Here is an 18248-nt window from a genome sequence, read left to right on the forward strand (position 1 = left end):
CTTTTCGTAATCCGGGCCAAAAATAACTTTTCTTGATGGCAGAATACAATTTCTGGTATCCTGGGTGAGCGGCATAAGGCTTCCTATGAAACTCATCTAATAACATCTACTTCACAGAATTTTGGTTAGGAACGTAAATCCTATTTCTGAATGTTAACAATTTATTAGAATTAATTTCATACTCACACTGTTTCCCTCTTACTTAAGCTTCCAAAGCTTGCTGCCATAAGAATGCATATTCTGGATCCTTGAGGGATGCCTCTCGGATAACCTCTAGTAGGTTAGATTGTGCTCGACTGAAATGTACTTCATAGATGCAATGTAATTTTCTACTTAAAGCATCCACTACCCGGTTTTCTTTTCCTTTGAGGTGCTTCATGTAAAGATCAAATTCACTTAGGAAGCATTCCAACTAGCCTGGCGCGCATTTAAATTAGACTAATTAAAGAAATTTTTCAGACTGCTGTGGTCAATTAATAACAGAAATTTCTTTCCCAGAAGATAGTGCCACCACATTTTTAATGCATGCACTACTGCGGTCAACTCCAAATCGTAAGCAGAGTAGCGTTGTTCATAATCCTTCAGTTTGTGTGACTCATAGGCAATGACCTTTCCCTCCTGAGTTAATACTCCACCGACACCCTCTTTACTTGCATCTGTACATACTACAAAGGACTTTTCCGGATCTGCTACTTTTAGCACCGGAGCGGTTGTAAGCAGTTGTTTTAGCTGCTCAAAACTTTGTTGGCATTCTGTTGTCCAGTGGAAAGCTCGCCCCTTTTTCTGAAGTGAAGTCATTGGAAAGGATATTTTTGAAAAGCCCTTAATAAATCGGCGGTAATACCCTACCAAGCCTAAGAAGGATCTTATGTCGGCAACGTTTTTCGGTGTGGTCCATTCCATAATAGTTTTAATCTTCTCTAGATCCACTGCTATTCCTTCTGCTGATATAACATGGCCTAGGTATTGGATTTTATTTTTATAAAAATTGCACTTGCTAAACTTCGTGTACAACTAGTTTTCTCGTAAAATATGTAGTATCGTTCTCAAGTGTTGCTCATGTTCCTCCTAGTTTTTTGAGTAGATTAGTATATCGTCGATAAAAATCAGTACAAATTTATCTAGAAATGGCTGGAAAATGTCGTGCATTAGGCTCATGAAAGTGGTTGGCACATTGGTAAGGCCGAAAGGCAGTACCATGAACTCGTAATGTCCATAACGAGTTCAAAATGTGGTTTTGCAGATGTCTTCATCCTTTATTTTGATCTGGTGGTACCCGGACCTTAAATCGATTTTTGAGAACACACTAGCTCCCTGCACTTGATCAAATAAATCATCAATGTGAGGTAACGAGTACTTATTCTTGATGGTAAGCTTATTTAGATGACGATAGTCAATGCACAAGCATAAGGTTCCGTCCTTTTTTCGTACAAATAACACAAGGGCTCCCCAAGGGGACACACTTGGGCGAATGTACCCTTTATCTAAAGCTCCTGAAGCTGCATTTTAAGTTTAGTTAACTCAGGAATGCTCATACAATAGGGGGCTTTCGAAACAGGGGCTGCTCCAGGCACTAGCTCAATGGTAAAATCGATATCTCGCCTTGGCAGTAATCCAGGGATGGATTTAGGAAATACATCTATGAAATCCTGAATTACAAGAATATTCTCTAAAGAAGTCATCTTATTTTTATCATTGTTGTACCCTACCTGGACAGCATAAATCTGGCAGCCTTTTCTTATGCATCTTCCGAGCTGATTGGCCGTAATAGGGCGTAATTTGATATTTTTCTTGATTCCCTAAATTTCCTTCCGTTGTCCTAATTCGGTAAGATTTCTTATAATTTTTTCTTTGCAATCCCCCAGGGACCAGCAACATTCTAACTAGTCCATCCCTATTAATACATCATATGAACCCAGGGGAAGAATATTCAGATTAACCTGGATGGGTTGTCCTGAAACTATTATAGGGCAGTTTTCTGTTTTAGCAAACACCTTTCTTTTTGTTCCAGTAGCTAGTTGAACTAGCCAAGACTTCTTATATTTACTGCTTTGCAGTTGACACCTTTCTACCACTTTAGGACTAATGTAACTTAGGCTAGCACCTGGATCAAATAAAACAGAAATAGGTTGATTAGCAATCATACCTTCACATTCGATCATGGTGGGCTAATATTCCACCTGATGATCGTCCAAGGCAACATTAATTATGGGCATGCTCCTTGTGATATCCCCTACCATAGAGGCTTCTTGCATGTTTGAAAGTTGTTCAGTTCGAGCTTTGTGTGGGCAGTTTTTGTAATAATGTGCTTCTCTACATCCCCAACATTGCACTGGCGGTTTTGGTGGTTGTTTAGTAGTAGTTCTGCTAATTCCTTTAAGTTGTCTATTCTCGGTGAATGTCTGAGTTCTGGGCGGATTTCTTGCAAATTTTCTGAAGGTCCTTTGCTGATTGTTTCTGCCATTTATGGCTTTTTTATGCCTGTTTGGTGGTAAATTCCTCATTTTTTTGGCAGTAGCTCCTTTAGACCCCTCATTTTTCTGCTTCATCTACTGATAACAGATGCGGGCTTTCCGTACTGAATCGTCCATGGTTCTTGGATAATCAAATTCTAGTTTTTCCTTCATGAAGTTGGGCAAACTACTAATAAACCGCTGAATCTTAGCTTTCTCCTCTTGCATATATGGAACATATTGCAACATGGAAGTAAACTGTGTTACATATTCATCCATGGTCAGGGCTCCCAGTCTTAACTCATGGAACTCTTTTTCCTTTTCGTCATAATAACGTTCTGTTAAATATTTATCTTTAAAGTGTTTCTGGAATTCTTGCCATGTTACTTGTTCCTCATCAATATTTCTTACGGTTTTAATTTCTTCCCACCAGAGGGTGGCCTTTCCTCATAATTGGTAAACTACCAGCCTTGCTTTAAGTTTGTCAGTATATTCATAAATCTGGAAGTATTTACCCATGTCTATCAACCAAGCTTCTATTGCTTCTTCCGACTCTCCTTCAAACAGTGAGGGTTTGATTTTCTTGAACTCGCCTTGTAACTTTGTCTTCTGTCTTTCTTTGATCAGAAACGTTATCTGAATGCCCTTCTTCTTCTTCTTTATGGCCCTCTGCGGATTTTGGATTATCTTCCCCATTATGGGAAGTTGGGGTATTTTCTCTATTTTCTGTATTGGGGTCTGGTCCCCGCTGATTTTTTCGATCAGAAAGACTTTTAAGGATTTTCTCCTGTTCCTGCCTTAACTGTTCGTTGTCCGTCCTTAGGTTCATCATCTCTACTCGAAGTTGTTGCACTGTTTCGAGCAGGGCAGCGTTATCCTGTCACAATTCTTCTCCCAATTGCACCCATAATTCTAGGTTGGCCTCTACATAAGGCACCTCTAGTTGGCTTGATGATCTGGGGCTCCTCCGCATTTTACCCTTGGTGCTGATCACAATTCCCACTTTCACTCTCTGTGTTCATATTAAACCAAACTCAGTTTATTCTATTTCATATATATTAAAGTATCATAACTTAATTGACTGTTAAAATAACCCAGAAGTCTCAGTATGCGAGCCTGGGCTCTGATACCATTTGTAACATCCTAACTATAAAAAAAAATCTTTTACTTAACAAAACATAAAACCATTATGGAAATAATCGAATGGATCACCCGATCCAATAATTCGTTGACCCATATAGATTGAAAATATATTAACACTGTTGATTGCATTATTGTTTAAGGTTTAAGTGATATGCCGCGGTGGTTGTACGCGGTCTCCACACTGGAACTCTACGTGGGTCACTCCACAAAGGACTGCAATTACTCCATGTGATTCGAGCGACCTCGGGCAGGCCCCTCTTCATTAAAGCGGGAGATTTTGGTCCATTTGCCCATGTCCCGTCTCAACTCTCTGCTCTGTCATGGCGACCCTGTGCATAGTTTAGTCCAACTCATCTATGATATTTCAGGTGCATAACTTTGTCCTGCTCATCTCTGATATTACTTCATTAAGCTTTTTTCGTCGCTGCTTCGGTGTGCTGTGATGGTTCATGAGTTATTTGATGGGTTTCTTGGGCCATCCTGGAACAGGTATGATGGATACGACCTGGACTTCGGCATTCTGGAGGAAAGAGTTGATTCCACGGCAACCGAAGGTAAGCACTGCTTATATTTATAATACCATTGTCTTTTAAAGTTGATTTTTCCTTTGCTTCTGCTGAAGTTGTCTGGTTCTTATGCAGGCTCGGTCGCTGCTTCGAAGGCTACCCAACTCCCACTTAGGTAAGCCATCTCTACACTCCCAAGATTTATCATATAATGAACCAGACCCTTACAGGAATTCAGGTTCTTATAATCGATTCACTGTGCAGGTAAGGCCTCAAAAGCTGGTTTGAAACCCTCGCTTGGCCTGTGTATTTTTTAGGGTGACCACCTTGCTAAACTCTACTCATTTCTTCACTTTCCAGGTGTGTTGGAACCTGTACTTGTTGTGCTTTGGCTCTTTGAGCCAATTAGTGTGACAGAGGGTTTCATGGGGGTATGATAGTCGGATTTGAGGCTATGGCCTGGATTATGCTTTTGATTAAAATGTACTGTCGGCTTGCATAAGCCATCTCAGATTTTATTTTGCTCAAATCTTTCCGTGTACTATCTCTGCAGACATTTCACAGGACTCTTTCCATTATGAAATTTTGCATGATATTCCATATCTGGACTGTTGTAGCAGACCTACAACTATATTTCGACTGTTAATAAATTTTGGGGTTTATGAGTTCCAATTTGCTGTGTGAATCAGTTAAGTGAGTTTGAATTGGGGTTTGAATGCAACCACCCGAATGGTGTTTAATTTTATGGTTATCGTTGATATTTTGTTGAACTAAGTCTTTCATTTTTGAGTAAATCTAGCAGACAATTGTTATGTAAATATAATAGACATTTTTAGAGATCATAAGATTCGGGTTAAATGGAACCGGGGTACATGGCTCTGGATGAGTTCTTCCCGAACTCGTCCGAGGCCTATAAACCTTAGGTCTCTATCTATCCACGATGCAACTGTAGGGGATTAGCTGAATGCATTTATAAAGTTTTCCTTATCAATTCTCTGCCACAGATAAAGAAAGATTTCCTGAGTGTATTCGAAGAACTGATATCTATATATTGTGGGCATGAATGTCTTCACGGACTATACAAAATAATATATATAACATACAGAGAGGCAGACATGATTATTGTTTTACTGTTTTCTACTTAGCATGTGCTTCTGGATTAAATCATTAAGTTGTCTATAGCAACTATCTTGCCTAGTAAGCTAGCATTTTTACTATTTTGCATATTACATTCATATATATCAGTAACTTCTAGTAATGCATGATATCCATCCAGTTTTCCTATTCTTCTCAGGAATCAATAGACATTAATTACTACTGCTAATTCATTAATGTATATTCTACTTAACAGTAAACATTCTATCTTTTCCTAGTGACAATGATTAACATGGTGGTATCACTTATCTGTCTTCGATTATGCACACAATAATTATTTGGAAGATCTCTCCACCCAGCCTCGGAACTAGAAATTACGTCCAGATTCCCCCTCCGAGCTCTTCCACTTCTGTCAATGATGAACAGCTAGGTACCTTGGGCATCAGGGCTCTGTCCAGCCTCAAGTCTCATACCCCACAACTGTTACCACAGTTTTCTTTCCCACTGGTTAGGTTTGCCAACTCTAGGAAGAATTCATCACAATTCTATTTCCTTCAACCCCCCCAGGGTTCTGCCCTTTTTCCTCTTAAAGGAAAAGGGTGAAGGAACAATTGTAACTGTTCTCAGAAGTTAATTCAACTGTTTCTTTGGTATTTTAACAAATTGATCCATAATCTTTTAATTAATAATTAACAATATTTGTTCTGGCTTTTTAAGCCCAATAGTTTTAATAATTCAGATAAAACAGAAATGAAATTAACAGTGATAATTAAACTTGGTAAAACAATTTATGATGTCTCGCTGTATGTTACAAAAACATTTTATTAATGTTACTCAAAATGAAAGAGATGTGTAATTCCTTCCATGCTCGGCATGGAGTTGATACATGGTGTACACACACATAGAAAAAGTAGTGTAGAATCATCTTAACATTACATCTATCAAACAATGAGAGGGACCACATTTCTAGAAGTGAAAATCTTTCTTCGAACTTTGCATTGTAAACAAGATTTACCTTTTGTGAAATTTGATCCTCCAAGGAGTTTGATAAATTTTAAGTGAAAATGGATGTACATTGGTATATATCTATATATAAAAAAAGTAATAAAATTAAATAAATAAATATTTCGATGCTAACCTTAGATAAACTAATTAGAAGTAAAAAAATTCAATTACTTCATAGTAAGATTCATACTTCATAATAAGATTCATAGTAAGAGGGAGATGTGTAAGTGATTCAATTCTTAATATGAAGTTAATATATGGCATCTAAAAAAACATTCATAACATTTTTTTTCCCAACATCCACAGTAAATAGAATATTTCAATATTATATAGAGAGAGATACCTCCCTATATGAGGCAAACCTATATTTAAAAATATATTAATATAAAAAATAAACTTTTTTATGTGAACAATGTGGACCATAAATAAAATATTTCAATCTCAAACTGTTATATAAAGTAATTGAAAAAAAAAATTATGGTAAAAATATTGTGTAGTCTAACTATTCTACATTTTGTTTCTTTTAGCGTATTTGTTAATTTTGTTTGAAATGTAGTAAAGATTTGTGAGAATTGCAAGTTTAATCTGTATAATTACACAATTGGAGTGTCCTAAGGGATTTTCAAAGAGTTGGATTTATTTATGCATTCAAAAATGCAATTTAAACAATGAAGAACTATATGAAGAATTATATCTTTGGACAATTCTATTGGAGTGTTTCTCAAAGTAAAGGAGATGTGTAATTTCATTCCATGTTCAACATGGAGTTGATACGTGGTACACACACACACAAACAATAGCATAGATTCATTTTAACTCTGGATCTATCATGGGTTGATAAGGATCAAATACCTTGAGGTCCAAATATTATTTTATAGTGGAAAACCTCAAATATTATTTTATAGTGGAAAATTTGAGGAAATGTTTAGTTTATTATGGTCGACATTGTTTTTTATTTAATGAGTGATATTTTATTTTTAACTCCAGGTTGAGCACACAAGGAATAACAAATCTCTCTCATATTGGGTAGTAGAATGCATCTCAAGGCATTGTTTTTTATTTAATGAGTGATATTTTATTTTAATTTTAAAATGGACATGTGTCAACTCCAGGTTGAGAACATAAGGAATAACACATCTCCCTCATATTGGGTAGTATAACACATCTCAAGACAATTAATAACACTTTTGATTAAAACTATCCAATACATATATTTGTTTTTATTTTTTACTATAGCTAACATTGTTTTTTATTTACAATATATCTATATATATATATTTTAAAGGAACATGTGTCAACTCTAGTTGAGCATAAAATAATTATACATCTCCGTTATACTGGGTTGTAGAATGTGTCAACACAATAATGTTTAATTAAAACTAACCAATATGTATATTTTTTATTTTTTATTCTAGAAAGTTTTGGAGGAAAATTCCAATTGGTAAAACTAAAGAAAATAACTTGATTCTCTTGAAGGATTGAAATATTAACCTTAAAAACCTTTTATGTCCCCTAATTCCATGGACACCATTTGAATGCCCCTATATAGAATGATATATTTCCTTGGAAGACATTGAATTTGGGGTTAAGCAACTAGGTAATGAGAAAGCTAAGGATATTGAAGGATACCAAGGCGAAATTTTTAAAATGGGAGGGCATATCCTCATTCCTCACATACATAGGCTTTTCAATTTGGTAGTGAAACAAGGCTTCCCTAAGCCTTAGATGCATAGCCTTATTGTGCCTATCTTCAAAAGTGGGAATAAAAGCACACTCTCTAATTACATGACCATTATGATTAGCCACATCTTAGCCAAGCTCTAGAGACTTGTTTTGGAAAATAAAATTATCCTTTGGCTTGAAATCCATGGTAAAGGAGTTAAAGGCCAAGTTGGGTTTAGGAGACATCATTTAATTGTGGACCATCTTATTATTCTTAGGATAATTAGTGAGGAATGCCGCAATAATAAATATGATCTCTTCTATTGGTATGTTGACTTTAGAAAAACTTTTGGCACCATTCATAGGACAATGCTATGGAAGAGGCTAGAAGAAATAATGGTTCATCTTGAGTTGAAGGTTTTTGTGACAAAGTTGAATGAGAATGGTGTTGCTAAGCTTAGGACCACTGAGGGTTGGATAGAATAAATTAATTACAATGTTAGAGTCAAGAAAGGGTGTCTCTTAGCCCCTGCCCTTTTTGGAATATACATTGATAAGCTAGAAAATTGTTTGGAGGAGGTAGGTTGTGTTGGCCCCAAACTCACTTGTATGGTCATAACTCTTCTCCTTTATGTTGATGATATTGTTATTTAGGCTAGCAGCCATTATGATCTTAGAAATAAATTAAAAACCCTCCAAGATGTTCTCTCCAAGATGGGTGTGAATGTTGATACCAACAAATCTAAAGTCATGATAGTTAAATCCAAAAAAATCACCTATCATACTTTCATTTATGACAACAACAACTTGAAGGAAGTTCCTTCATACAAGTATCAGGGAATCGATACCCATCATAAGCTCAATTGGAATTATAGCATTGAGAAAATGATAAATGGAGGTTGGAAAGCTTATTATGGGCTTGAAAACAATTGTGAGTTGACAAATCTTTGGATATGGGAAAAAAAACTCCTCTTGGAGAGGGATCACATCATGTGTTTTCACACTACATATATGCTTGAATAATAAGTTGTACAACAACCTTGGGGAATATAACCTGTCTCTGGATAGGATTTACAACTTGGAACAAGCACTCTGGTGTTCATGCAATGACATGTTGGCTCCTAAACCAGGCCTCAGTACCATCGACTCCATCTATGTTCTCACATCCATGTAGCTCTTTAACCTTTCTCTCACTACCCATGCTTTTGAGTACCTTTCTATTGTGCCTCCATTGTGCTCTTCTCACTTTGACCTGGCCTTCCAAGATCATTTTCACTCGCTAGATCCATGTGATCTCTCATTGGCCTAGCTCTCAAATCCGATCTTAAACAGATCCAGCCATCATTCAGTAACTTGTCAATTGTTACCACCAACCAATGCCATCCATTAAGGCCCACAACCATATTGAGCATGCCATGAAGCCCAACTAGAACGAATCTTCTTGACTTTCTTTTTATCAACAACATATGTTCTAACACCCTCTTTAACTAGTGAAGCCACTTTAATGTTTGACACATCCTAGGGATGTTGCTTCCCACACATGCAAACACAAAAACACCCCTCTGGACTGCACCAAAAGTGTCAATCACAATGTTTTCCAAACATAAGGAACAATGCTTATGTTCAACTCTGTCGTTGCTCTACACTCACACAACCATCCTAACCTTCTTCTTATTGCCACACTCCAACTCCTTTAGATCATGTGCTAGCTTTGATAATATTTCTTATAAAAAGGGAGAGATAAATAAAATATAACAGACACACAAATAAACAAAAATCATGATGCTCAAAAATAAATGGACATGCCTTTTGATTATATAATAGGCAAATAATTTTACAATATCCTCCTCCCTTTTTCCATGTCTTCACAATGGCCAAACACATCTTAAGATGGATTGCATCATGCCTTAAATATGCTACATGACCTGAGAATACAATGGACAAAACCACAGGCTACCAAAACACGGAGCCCCTAAATTGACAAATTGAATCTATGATTGAGTCAAGTTTACCTAACTACCTAGCATTCTAGTGTTGATCCATGTTGTGTTGTGTCCATTTTAACAAGTTAGATGCATTCTAATTTTTTAATAAATTCCAATATTAATTCTAGAAAAAAATGGCCTAAGAGTCTACACAATGGCCGAAAGGCATCTTAAGATGGATTGCCTCGTGCCTTTCATAGGCTACATGACATGAAACTACAATGGACAAAACCATGGGTTACCAAAACTTGGAGCCCCTAAATTGCGAATAGTAAATTGTTCAAAAACATTTACAATAGCCCAAACACATCTTAAAATTGACTGCATCATGCTTTAAATAGATCACATGACATGAGAATACAATGGGCAAAACCATAAGTTACCAAACCCTAGAGCCCCTAAATTGCCAATGGTAAATAGACTCTATGATTGAGTCAAGTTTATTTAACTAAGTAGCATTTTAGTGTTACTCCATATTGTTCGAAAGTTGTATCCATTTTAACCAGTCAGATGCATTTTAACTTTCTTTCTAATAAATTCCATATTAATTCGAGGGAAAAATGAAAACCAAATCCTAGGCCCTACCTATATTCAGTGTTGACGTTTGTGTTTTCAGAATTAGTTTTGTTTTGTCTGAGTACTGTCAACAGTTGCACATCGAAGACATGAATTGGCAAACAACACAAGAGGAGCTCACAGGTGCAGATCACCAAGAGATCCTACAAGCAAATACACCGCTTTGGCTTCACATTAAGCTCCAGTAATAAATAGATACACTTTGCTAGGGATAGTAAATCAAATCCCTGAATGATAGGAGCTGAATGTCCAAGAAAATCAAAATCATAACTACGTAACAATAATCACCTAATCTCCATTAATTCTAACACTCCCCCTTAATGGAGAATGGGTTATTAAACACACCTAATGTGTCCCTAAACAACTCAAACTTCAGTCTTCCTAGAGGCTTAGTAAATATATCAGCCATATTATCACAAGAATTACAATATTCAACACAAATCTCTTTGGACTGCACCTTTTCCCTGACAAAATGAAATTGAGTGTCTATGTGCTTAGTGTTTTTATGAAACACAGGATTGTAGGCCAATTTGATGGAACTTTGATTATCGCAATTGATAACCGTAGCTTCTATCTGTTCTTCTCCTGCATCTTGGAGAAGTCTGTGCAACCAAATTGCCTCACATGCTGCTGCACACATAGCTTGATATTCTGCTTCTGTTGAGGATAAGGCTACAGTATGTTGCTTCTTGCTGCACCAAGAGATGACCTCGGACCCAATGCTAAAGGCATAACATGTAATTGATCTTCTATCATCTAAATTTCCCGCCCAATCAGAGTCTGTATAACCTGTCAAACTAACATCAAATGAGTCAGAATACAAAATACCAAAGTCTGAAGTTCCTTGTAGATACCTCAGTACTCCTTTCGCTGCAATCCAATGGTTCTCATGAGGTCGAGTCATGAACTGACTCAAAACACTCACTGCATAAGCTAGATCTGGTCTTGTTGTAGTCAAATAGATAAGACTACCAACCAACTGTCTGTACAATGTTGCATCTGCATATTTCGAACCATCATCTACCTGAAGTTTGTTGTTCTGCTGTAAAGGCACAAATGCAGCCTTGCACTCATCCATTTTGAATTTAGTCAACAAACTCTTAGCATACTTACCCTAGGACAAGAAAGTTTGGCTTGAATCTCTCCAAACTTCTAGACCCAAATAGTAATGCATTTCTCCAAGGTCCTTCATCTCAAATTTTTGTGATAACTGCTGCTTGATTTCTTCAATGAGATTGTCTGCACTCCCTGTCATGATCAGATCATCTACATATAAAGAAATCAACACTATCTGCCCCTCATCATTAAACACAGTATACAAATTAGGATCATTTTTGCTTTGTTTATAACCATGCATGAGGAAAAATGAATCAATTTTTTCATACCAGGATCTAGGAGCCTATTTTAAACCATATAAAGCTTTCTTTAATCTACATATTAAGTGCTCTTCTCCCTTCTTAACAAACCCCTCAGGCTGCACTAAGTATACTTCTTCTTTTAAATCACCATTTAAGAAAGAAGATTTAACATCTAATTGATGTATCTTCCAATGATGCTTAGTGGCTAAAGAAATAATCAATCTAATGGTATTTAGTTTTGCAACAGGGGAAAATGTTTTCTCAAAATCAATACCTTCTTTTTGGTAATACCCCTTTGCAACCAACCTTGCTTTATGCTTATCAATAGACCCATCTGCTTTAAATTTCAACCTAAATAACCATCTGCAACCTATGGGTTGTTTACCATGAGGAAGCTTTACTAGATCCCAAGTATCGTTCTTAATAATAGATACATATTCCTCCTTCATTGCTTCCTTCCAATCAAAACTCTTACTAGCTTCATAAAAATTAGAAGGTTCTACAATGTCTAACATACCAACCATGAGCGCAAAATCCCTATATCGAGCTGGTAACTATTTCGGCCTGCTATATCTCCTTAGCGGTGGGGGTTCAACTATTCTTCTCTGTTCTTCTCTTTGTGGACTGAACTCAATTTCCTCCTCTTTATCCTGCTGCTATTGCTGCTGCTGACCGGTCCCTGTTTCAACATCCTCGACTGAAAGTAAAGGTACATGCCATTCTTCATTGTTTTGAACAGGATTTCCATCATCAACCTGTTCATGGAATACTACGTCTCTACTAACAAACACCTTGTGAGTAGAAGGATCAAACATTTTATAAGCCTTATACTCACTGCAGTATCCAATGAAGGTACATTTAATGGCCTTTGAATCTAACTTCTTCCTGTTTTCTTTGGGAACATGCACAAAAGCTTTACAACCAAATACTCTAAGATGACTTACTGCAGGCTTGAAGCCAAACAACGCTTCAAAAGGAGTTTTATAATCAAGACTTTTAGTGGGACTCCTATTCTTCAAATACACTGCAGTATTAACAGCTTTTGCCCAAAAACCATTAGTTAGATTCTTACCTTTCAACATACTGCAAGCACACTCCACCAGTGTTATGTTTTTCCTCTCAGCGACTCCATTTTGCTGAGGAGTGTAAGGTGTTGTAAATTGCTTCTGTATCCCGTGCTCTTTACAATATTTGTTGAAATCCCCTTTCTTGAATTCTCTGCCTTGATCTAATCGAAGAATCCCGATGAACTTTCCTGTTTGCTTCTTGATCATGTTATCGAACTGCTTGAAATACTCAAAGGCATGACTCTTCTGTCTAAGAAAATACACCCATGTGAATCTTGTACAGTCATCAACAAAGATTAGAAAACAGTAGGCCCCACCTAACGATCTTGTCTGCATATGGCCACATAAATCAGTGTGTACAAGTTCGAGCATATCCCTCTATTTCCTATCTTTAACAGCAGGAAATTCATCTCTATGTTGTTTGTTGAATGCACATGCTTCACAATCAATATGCAACTTTTTCAAAACAGGAAGACCATCTACCATACCTTTGTTTTGCAACAGAAGAAGGTCACTGAAATTGATGTGCCCAAGTCGCTGATGCCACAAATTTTCAGCAGACTTATCCGATGACATCAATGCTTGTTGTGGTGTACTCTTCACATCTAGTTTGTAGAGTCCTCCTATGTGAATACCTATAGCAATAGGCTTCATCTGGTCCAACAAGTCTTTAATAATATAATGAGATTTAAATAATTCTACCTTGAGATCCTGATCTGTAATCTTTGATATAGAAATCAGGTTCTTAATACCAGGAACATACCACACATCAGATATATCCCTGATCTTTCCATCAGACAGAGTAAGAAGGACATCTCGATGTCCCTTGATCTCATACCCTCTATTATCTCCAAGGTATACTTTTACTGCAGTGTTGGATTCTCTAAAATTTCTGAACCATTGCTTTTTACTTGTCATATGTGAGGAGGCTCCAGAATATACGAACCAAATATTTGATTCATCCTCCTCAGTAGCTAAAGCAGTCTCAGCCTCAACCATAAACAATTTGACATCCTAATTTTGATCTGCATCTGCATCAGCCAAATGACCTGCATGTCTTCTCTGCTTGTACCTCTCCCCATCTGCCTTTTTCTTATGGAAAAATTTAGCAATATGGCCTATCTTACCACAATAAAAACATTTAGGAGCAGAGTCATGTTTATGCGAGGTCATACCTTGTGGTGTCCTTTTTCGTGATGCGCTGCCTTTCCTGTGATCAGCCACTGCTTTCCCCTTTGGCTTGAACTTTGTCATCAATGCAAGATCTGGATTTTGAGGTTTGAGAGACAACCTCCTTTCCTCTTCTTGTAGCAAAATCCCAGTGAGCTCTTCAAAGCCTGGAGGATTTTCTCTTGCATTCAATCCTATTATAAACATCTAATAATCATCCATCATGCTGTTCATAGTAATCGTCACTAGATCATCATTTGCCACGGTCTGACCGATATCAATTAGTTTATCTTTAACTTCCTTTATCCAGGATATGAATGAAGAAATAGACTCATTCTCCATCTTGATTGAGAGAATCTTCTTCCTGAGGTACAAAGTTCGACTGGTGTTCTTGATCTCGTACATCTCTTTGAGAATCGTCCAGATATCATTCGCTGTCTTGCAATCCCGAATGTGAGGGATGATGCAATCTTTGACTGATAACTTGAGAAGAACCTTCGCCTTCATCTCCCTTTTCTCCCAGTCTTGAATTGTTGTATTCGATCCACCAGTTGCAGTAGTCGGCTTGACCTCATCACCAGTGGCAATGCCATAGGCATTCTGTCCCTCAAGCAGAGTCTGGAGCTTAAATTTCCAATTTGTGTAATTGGAACCATCAAGCTTATTACTCTCATTGAGATAAGCTTCAGCGATTTGATTATTCATCTTGAATGAATAAAATCTTCAACAATTTAAGCAGCCCTTGAATGTTAAAAAAAAATACCCTGATCATTGAGAATTTCCTTCACAAAAAAATTGCCCTGAATGATAATAATTCCTCAAATTTCAATTAAAGGAACTCCAAATCTTTTTTTAAAAAAATAGATCACTCCAAATTCTCTTAAAAAAACACGCACCCCTTTTCTTTTTAAAATAAGGAGCCCTCCAATTAAAAGAAATCCAAGAATTTTTTTTAATTAAAGCTTTGAAAAATAAAACTTCAATTAAAAAAAAATTAATTGTCTGAGTGATGATTATTTCTGCACCATCGTGGGGAGGAGGAGGAACAACAAACCAAATGTTGAGAGCTATGATACGATGTGGCAAACCAGCATCACCTCGCGGAGGCAGCAAACAAACACCACTTTACAATTTTGATTGTCGTTGCAATCACAGTGCCTCCTACGCAGCAGATCTTCACTCTCTCACGCTACAGATCTTCACTCTCACGCTACGGCCTTCTTTCCACCATGCAGCCTGAATCACTCGACGCTGCCACAACCACCGAGCTTCTCTCGATCAATACACTTCCTCTGCGCAAACGGCAGAGCACCAACCAACTCAAATGCAGTCTCCACGCAGCTATCTCCTTCTTGACGCAGGTCCAGCTGGCAGCTTCAGCAGTCAAGCCTCCTTCTCCTTGACGCAGGTACAGTTGTCAGCTTCAACAGTCAGGCTACCTTCAATCACGCGCAGCTTCAGCCAGCCCATGCAACACACAACTTCCAAGCCACCACGCAGCTTCCAAGCCACCTACGCAGCCAGCAAACCGATCGTCACAGCTTTTTACTTCGGATTCGCAACTGGTCGCTAATGTACACCAGAATCCTGCGACGATGCAGGAAATAAAAAATGAGCGTAGTCTCCAAGAGTATCGGCACGATTACTCTTCAGTCTCCACACGACGATGTCGCATTCCTCAACTCAGCATACAGGCCTCTCCTTCCTGCAACTCTGATACCATGTCAACAGTTGCACATGGAAGACATGAATTGGCAAACAACACAAGAGGAGCTCACAGGGACGGATCACCAAGAGCTCCTACAAGCAAATACGCTGCTTCAGCTTCACATTAAACTCCGGTAATAAATAGATACACTTTGTTAGGGATAGTAAATCAAATCCCTGAATGATAGGAACTAAATGTCTAAGAAAAACACAATCATAACTACGTAACAATAATCACCTAATCTCCATTAATTTTAACAAGTACAACCTATGTTTTCAGGATTAGTTTTAATTAGTCCAGCTCCAACTTTTTATATGGGCAGATATAGTTGAAATTTTTGTTTATATGGGCTGATATAGTTAAAAAAATTATTAATGCCAGATTTCAACATTCATGTTTAAATTCTCAACCCAGTTAACAAATATTCAGATTCCAAGCGCAGAATTGTTTCCATGTTTAAGAGCAAGTTTGTTGCAAAACAACATTCAGAAATTAAGAGCTGAGATGGTTTTAACTTTTTTGAATTTCTATGTTTGTTCTGTTCTCTGGATTCAAGAGTTCCCAGGTTTCGTCTCTATATTATACTGAAAATATGAATAGAGTTTCTGTTTCTGTTTGAATTATACTTCTGTGAAAATCTCACCATGGTCCTGGATGGTATCTTGCCAGCAGCCTAGACCTAATTTGTCAAAAAATTAAAAACACACACTGAAATGAAATACTTCCTTTACAAGCATCCATGATGCGTCTTCTTTTTTCAAGGATCACTCATTTCTTTGTGATATTATGATGTCTTTTTTTTGTATTCGTACTGAGAAAAGCAGGATGCTTTCTGCAAAGTATGGGTGATCAGAACTCTTGGCTATGCTCTGTTGGTGGGGTAGGTACAGCCAACCCTTCTAACAGAGGGATGTATATCCCAACATAACGCTATGCTCAGGTAAGTTGGACATAACCGGACTCCTATCAAAAAAACTTAACTACTACTTACGAGTTTAAAAGGTTGGTAATCCCTTATTTGAGTAAAGGGGTGGTCCTGAAAGGTCTATCCTGTCTAAGGATTGGCCTTAGAAGGTGAACACGGCATAGGGTTGATTAAGATCATATTATCATCTTTTAGCAATAATATCTGGCTCAGTTTTAGATGGTTTTAAAATAGTTAGTTTGGAGGATCTGGTTTAATGGTTAAGTGGGGAGGTTTGGCTTTGGTGTAATAAGATATTGAACCATCTAAGATATTGAACCATCTATCTTTAAAAGCATACTAAACCAAATTCCGATTTCATTAGTTGAGAAAATATCCTTGCCTGGAAAAAAAATAGTTGAATAGCAACCCAAAAAAAGAAAATATGGACGTGCCCAATTGAACGAAAAAAATACCTGATAAAAATAGCGCTTCCCCGGCTCCAGTCCCTTCATTACAGCATCATGAATATACCCCGGATCCCTCCATCCCAAACTTGTATTCGCAGGTTCATCGCACATCTCCGACCACGTATAGGTGACGGAATGAGCCCCTGCCACGCTGTTCAGCTCCCCCTCACGTAACCCGTATCTGGCATAGCTCTTTATGTCATCCCTTGTCAGGAACATGACACGCATCTCATCCTGATTGCAGGTGAAGGCCAGGTGGAGCTGAGTTGGATCGTTGAAATTGCGAAAACTAACGGCGTTGCTCCTCGCCAGAAAATGGGCGGTGGAGGGCAGGGGATTGTGATCCTTGTTCATCGGAGTCGCGTTGGATATCTGAGACTTGTCCCATCGAAACACACGGAACTCGTAAGGCCTTCGCAGATTGATAAGAGGAAGATCCAGGTAACATGACCCCTTCTCCTTCTCCTTCACCCAGTTTGGGCAAAAGGAAGACAGCAGGACATAACCTATGAAATGATCGTCTGCGGAATCTGGAGGATTATAAATTCCCAACCAGTCCATGTCAGCAGAAGAGGAAGATGAATTTGCAGTCCAGGTGAGAGTGAGCGTCACATTATCCCCTGAGCGGTTCAATGTTTTTGGAGAGGATTCCACGGTTAACAACCCATTCACCACCACGACCAGCATATTCACCACCACTACAAATACAATTATCTTTGATTCGTCGAATTTGGTTCTTCCACCCATTCCCTGTGGCAACCAAAATTGCGAATGCAATGCAAACTGCGTGGGTTACAACAGATTTATAGAGGGAAGACACAGAGACAAGTCCAATCAGAGCTCTAAGGAGAAGCCTGCACTTGCCCGCCTGCGCAGTAGGGTACAAACTTTATAAGAATGGTAGTAAGATTTCTGGAATATTTTAAAAGCTGCAATTAACATATTGCGTGAAAGAATAACGGAACTGGCATTAGTTTGTTAGGTTAGTAGAATGTATAGCGTGAACTTGAAAGAAGGATAGTATCGTGTTATGTTAGTAGACTGTATATGGAATATAACGTGAAAGAATATAGTATTGGCATTAGTCTTTGAGGATTAAATTTTATTGAAGTGTAATTTATATTATTTTTATTTTTATGGTGTAAA

At 37.7% G+C, this 18248-nt stretch overlaps 1 protein-coding gene across 1 annotated transcript; it reads right to left on the reverse strand.

The window, feature by feature from the left end:
* Window positions 1-3012: 3012 nt before the first annotated feature.
* Window positions 3013-17849, reverse strand: LOC149185142 (putative inactive purple acid phosphatase 9). The gene is made up of 2 exons (XM_089415562.1): window positions 17109-17849; window positions 3013-3330 (listed from the first exon to the last, which is right to left on the reverse strand). The coding sequence occupies exons 1-2, from the start codon at window positions 17847-17849 to the stop codon at window positions 3013-3015; spliced, it is 1059 nt and encodes a 352-aa protein (XP_089271688.1).
* Between the last annotated feature and the right edge of the window lie 399 nt (window positions 17850-18248).

The sequence above is a fragment of the Pinus tabuliformis genome, chromosome 3_2, assembly GCF_031772625.1.
Source record: "Pinus tabuliformis cultivar Carrire ecotype Pingquan chromosome 3_2, CPIR1, whole genome shotgun sequence".
Lineage (NCBI taxonomy): Eukaryota > Viridiplantae > Streptophyta > Pinopsida > Pinales > Pinaceae > Pinus > Pinus tabuliformis.

What these genes read in the sequence shown, in the direction of transcription:
- LOC149185142 (XM_089415562.1), bottom strand. Translation starts at nt 17,849, where the DNA reads ATGGGTGGAAGAACCAAATTCGACGAATCAAAGATAATTGTATTTGTA. An exon ending in GGAAGCGCTATTTTTATCAG is followed by an intron (nt 3,331 to 17,108) that starts GTATTTTTTTCG and finishes GAATTGTGACAG; the next exon opens with GATAACGCTGCCCTGCTCGA.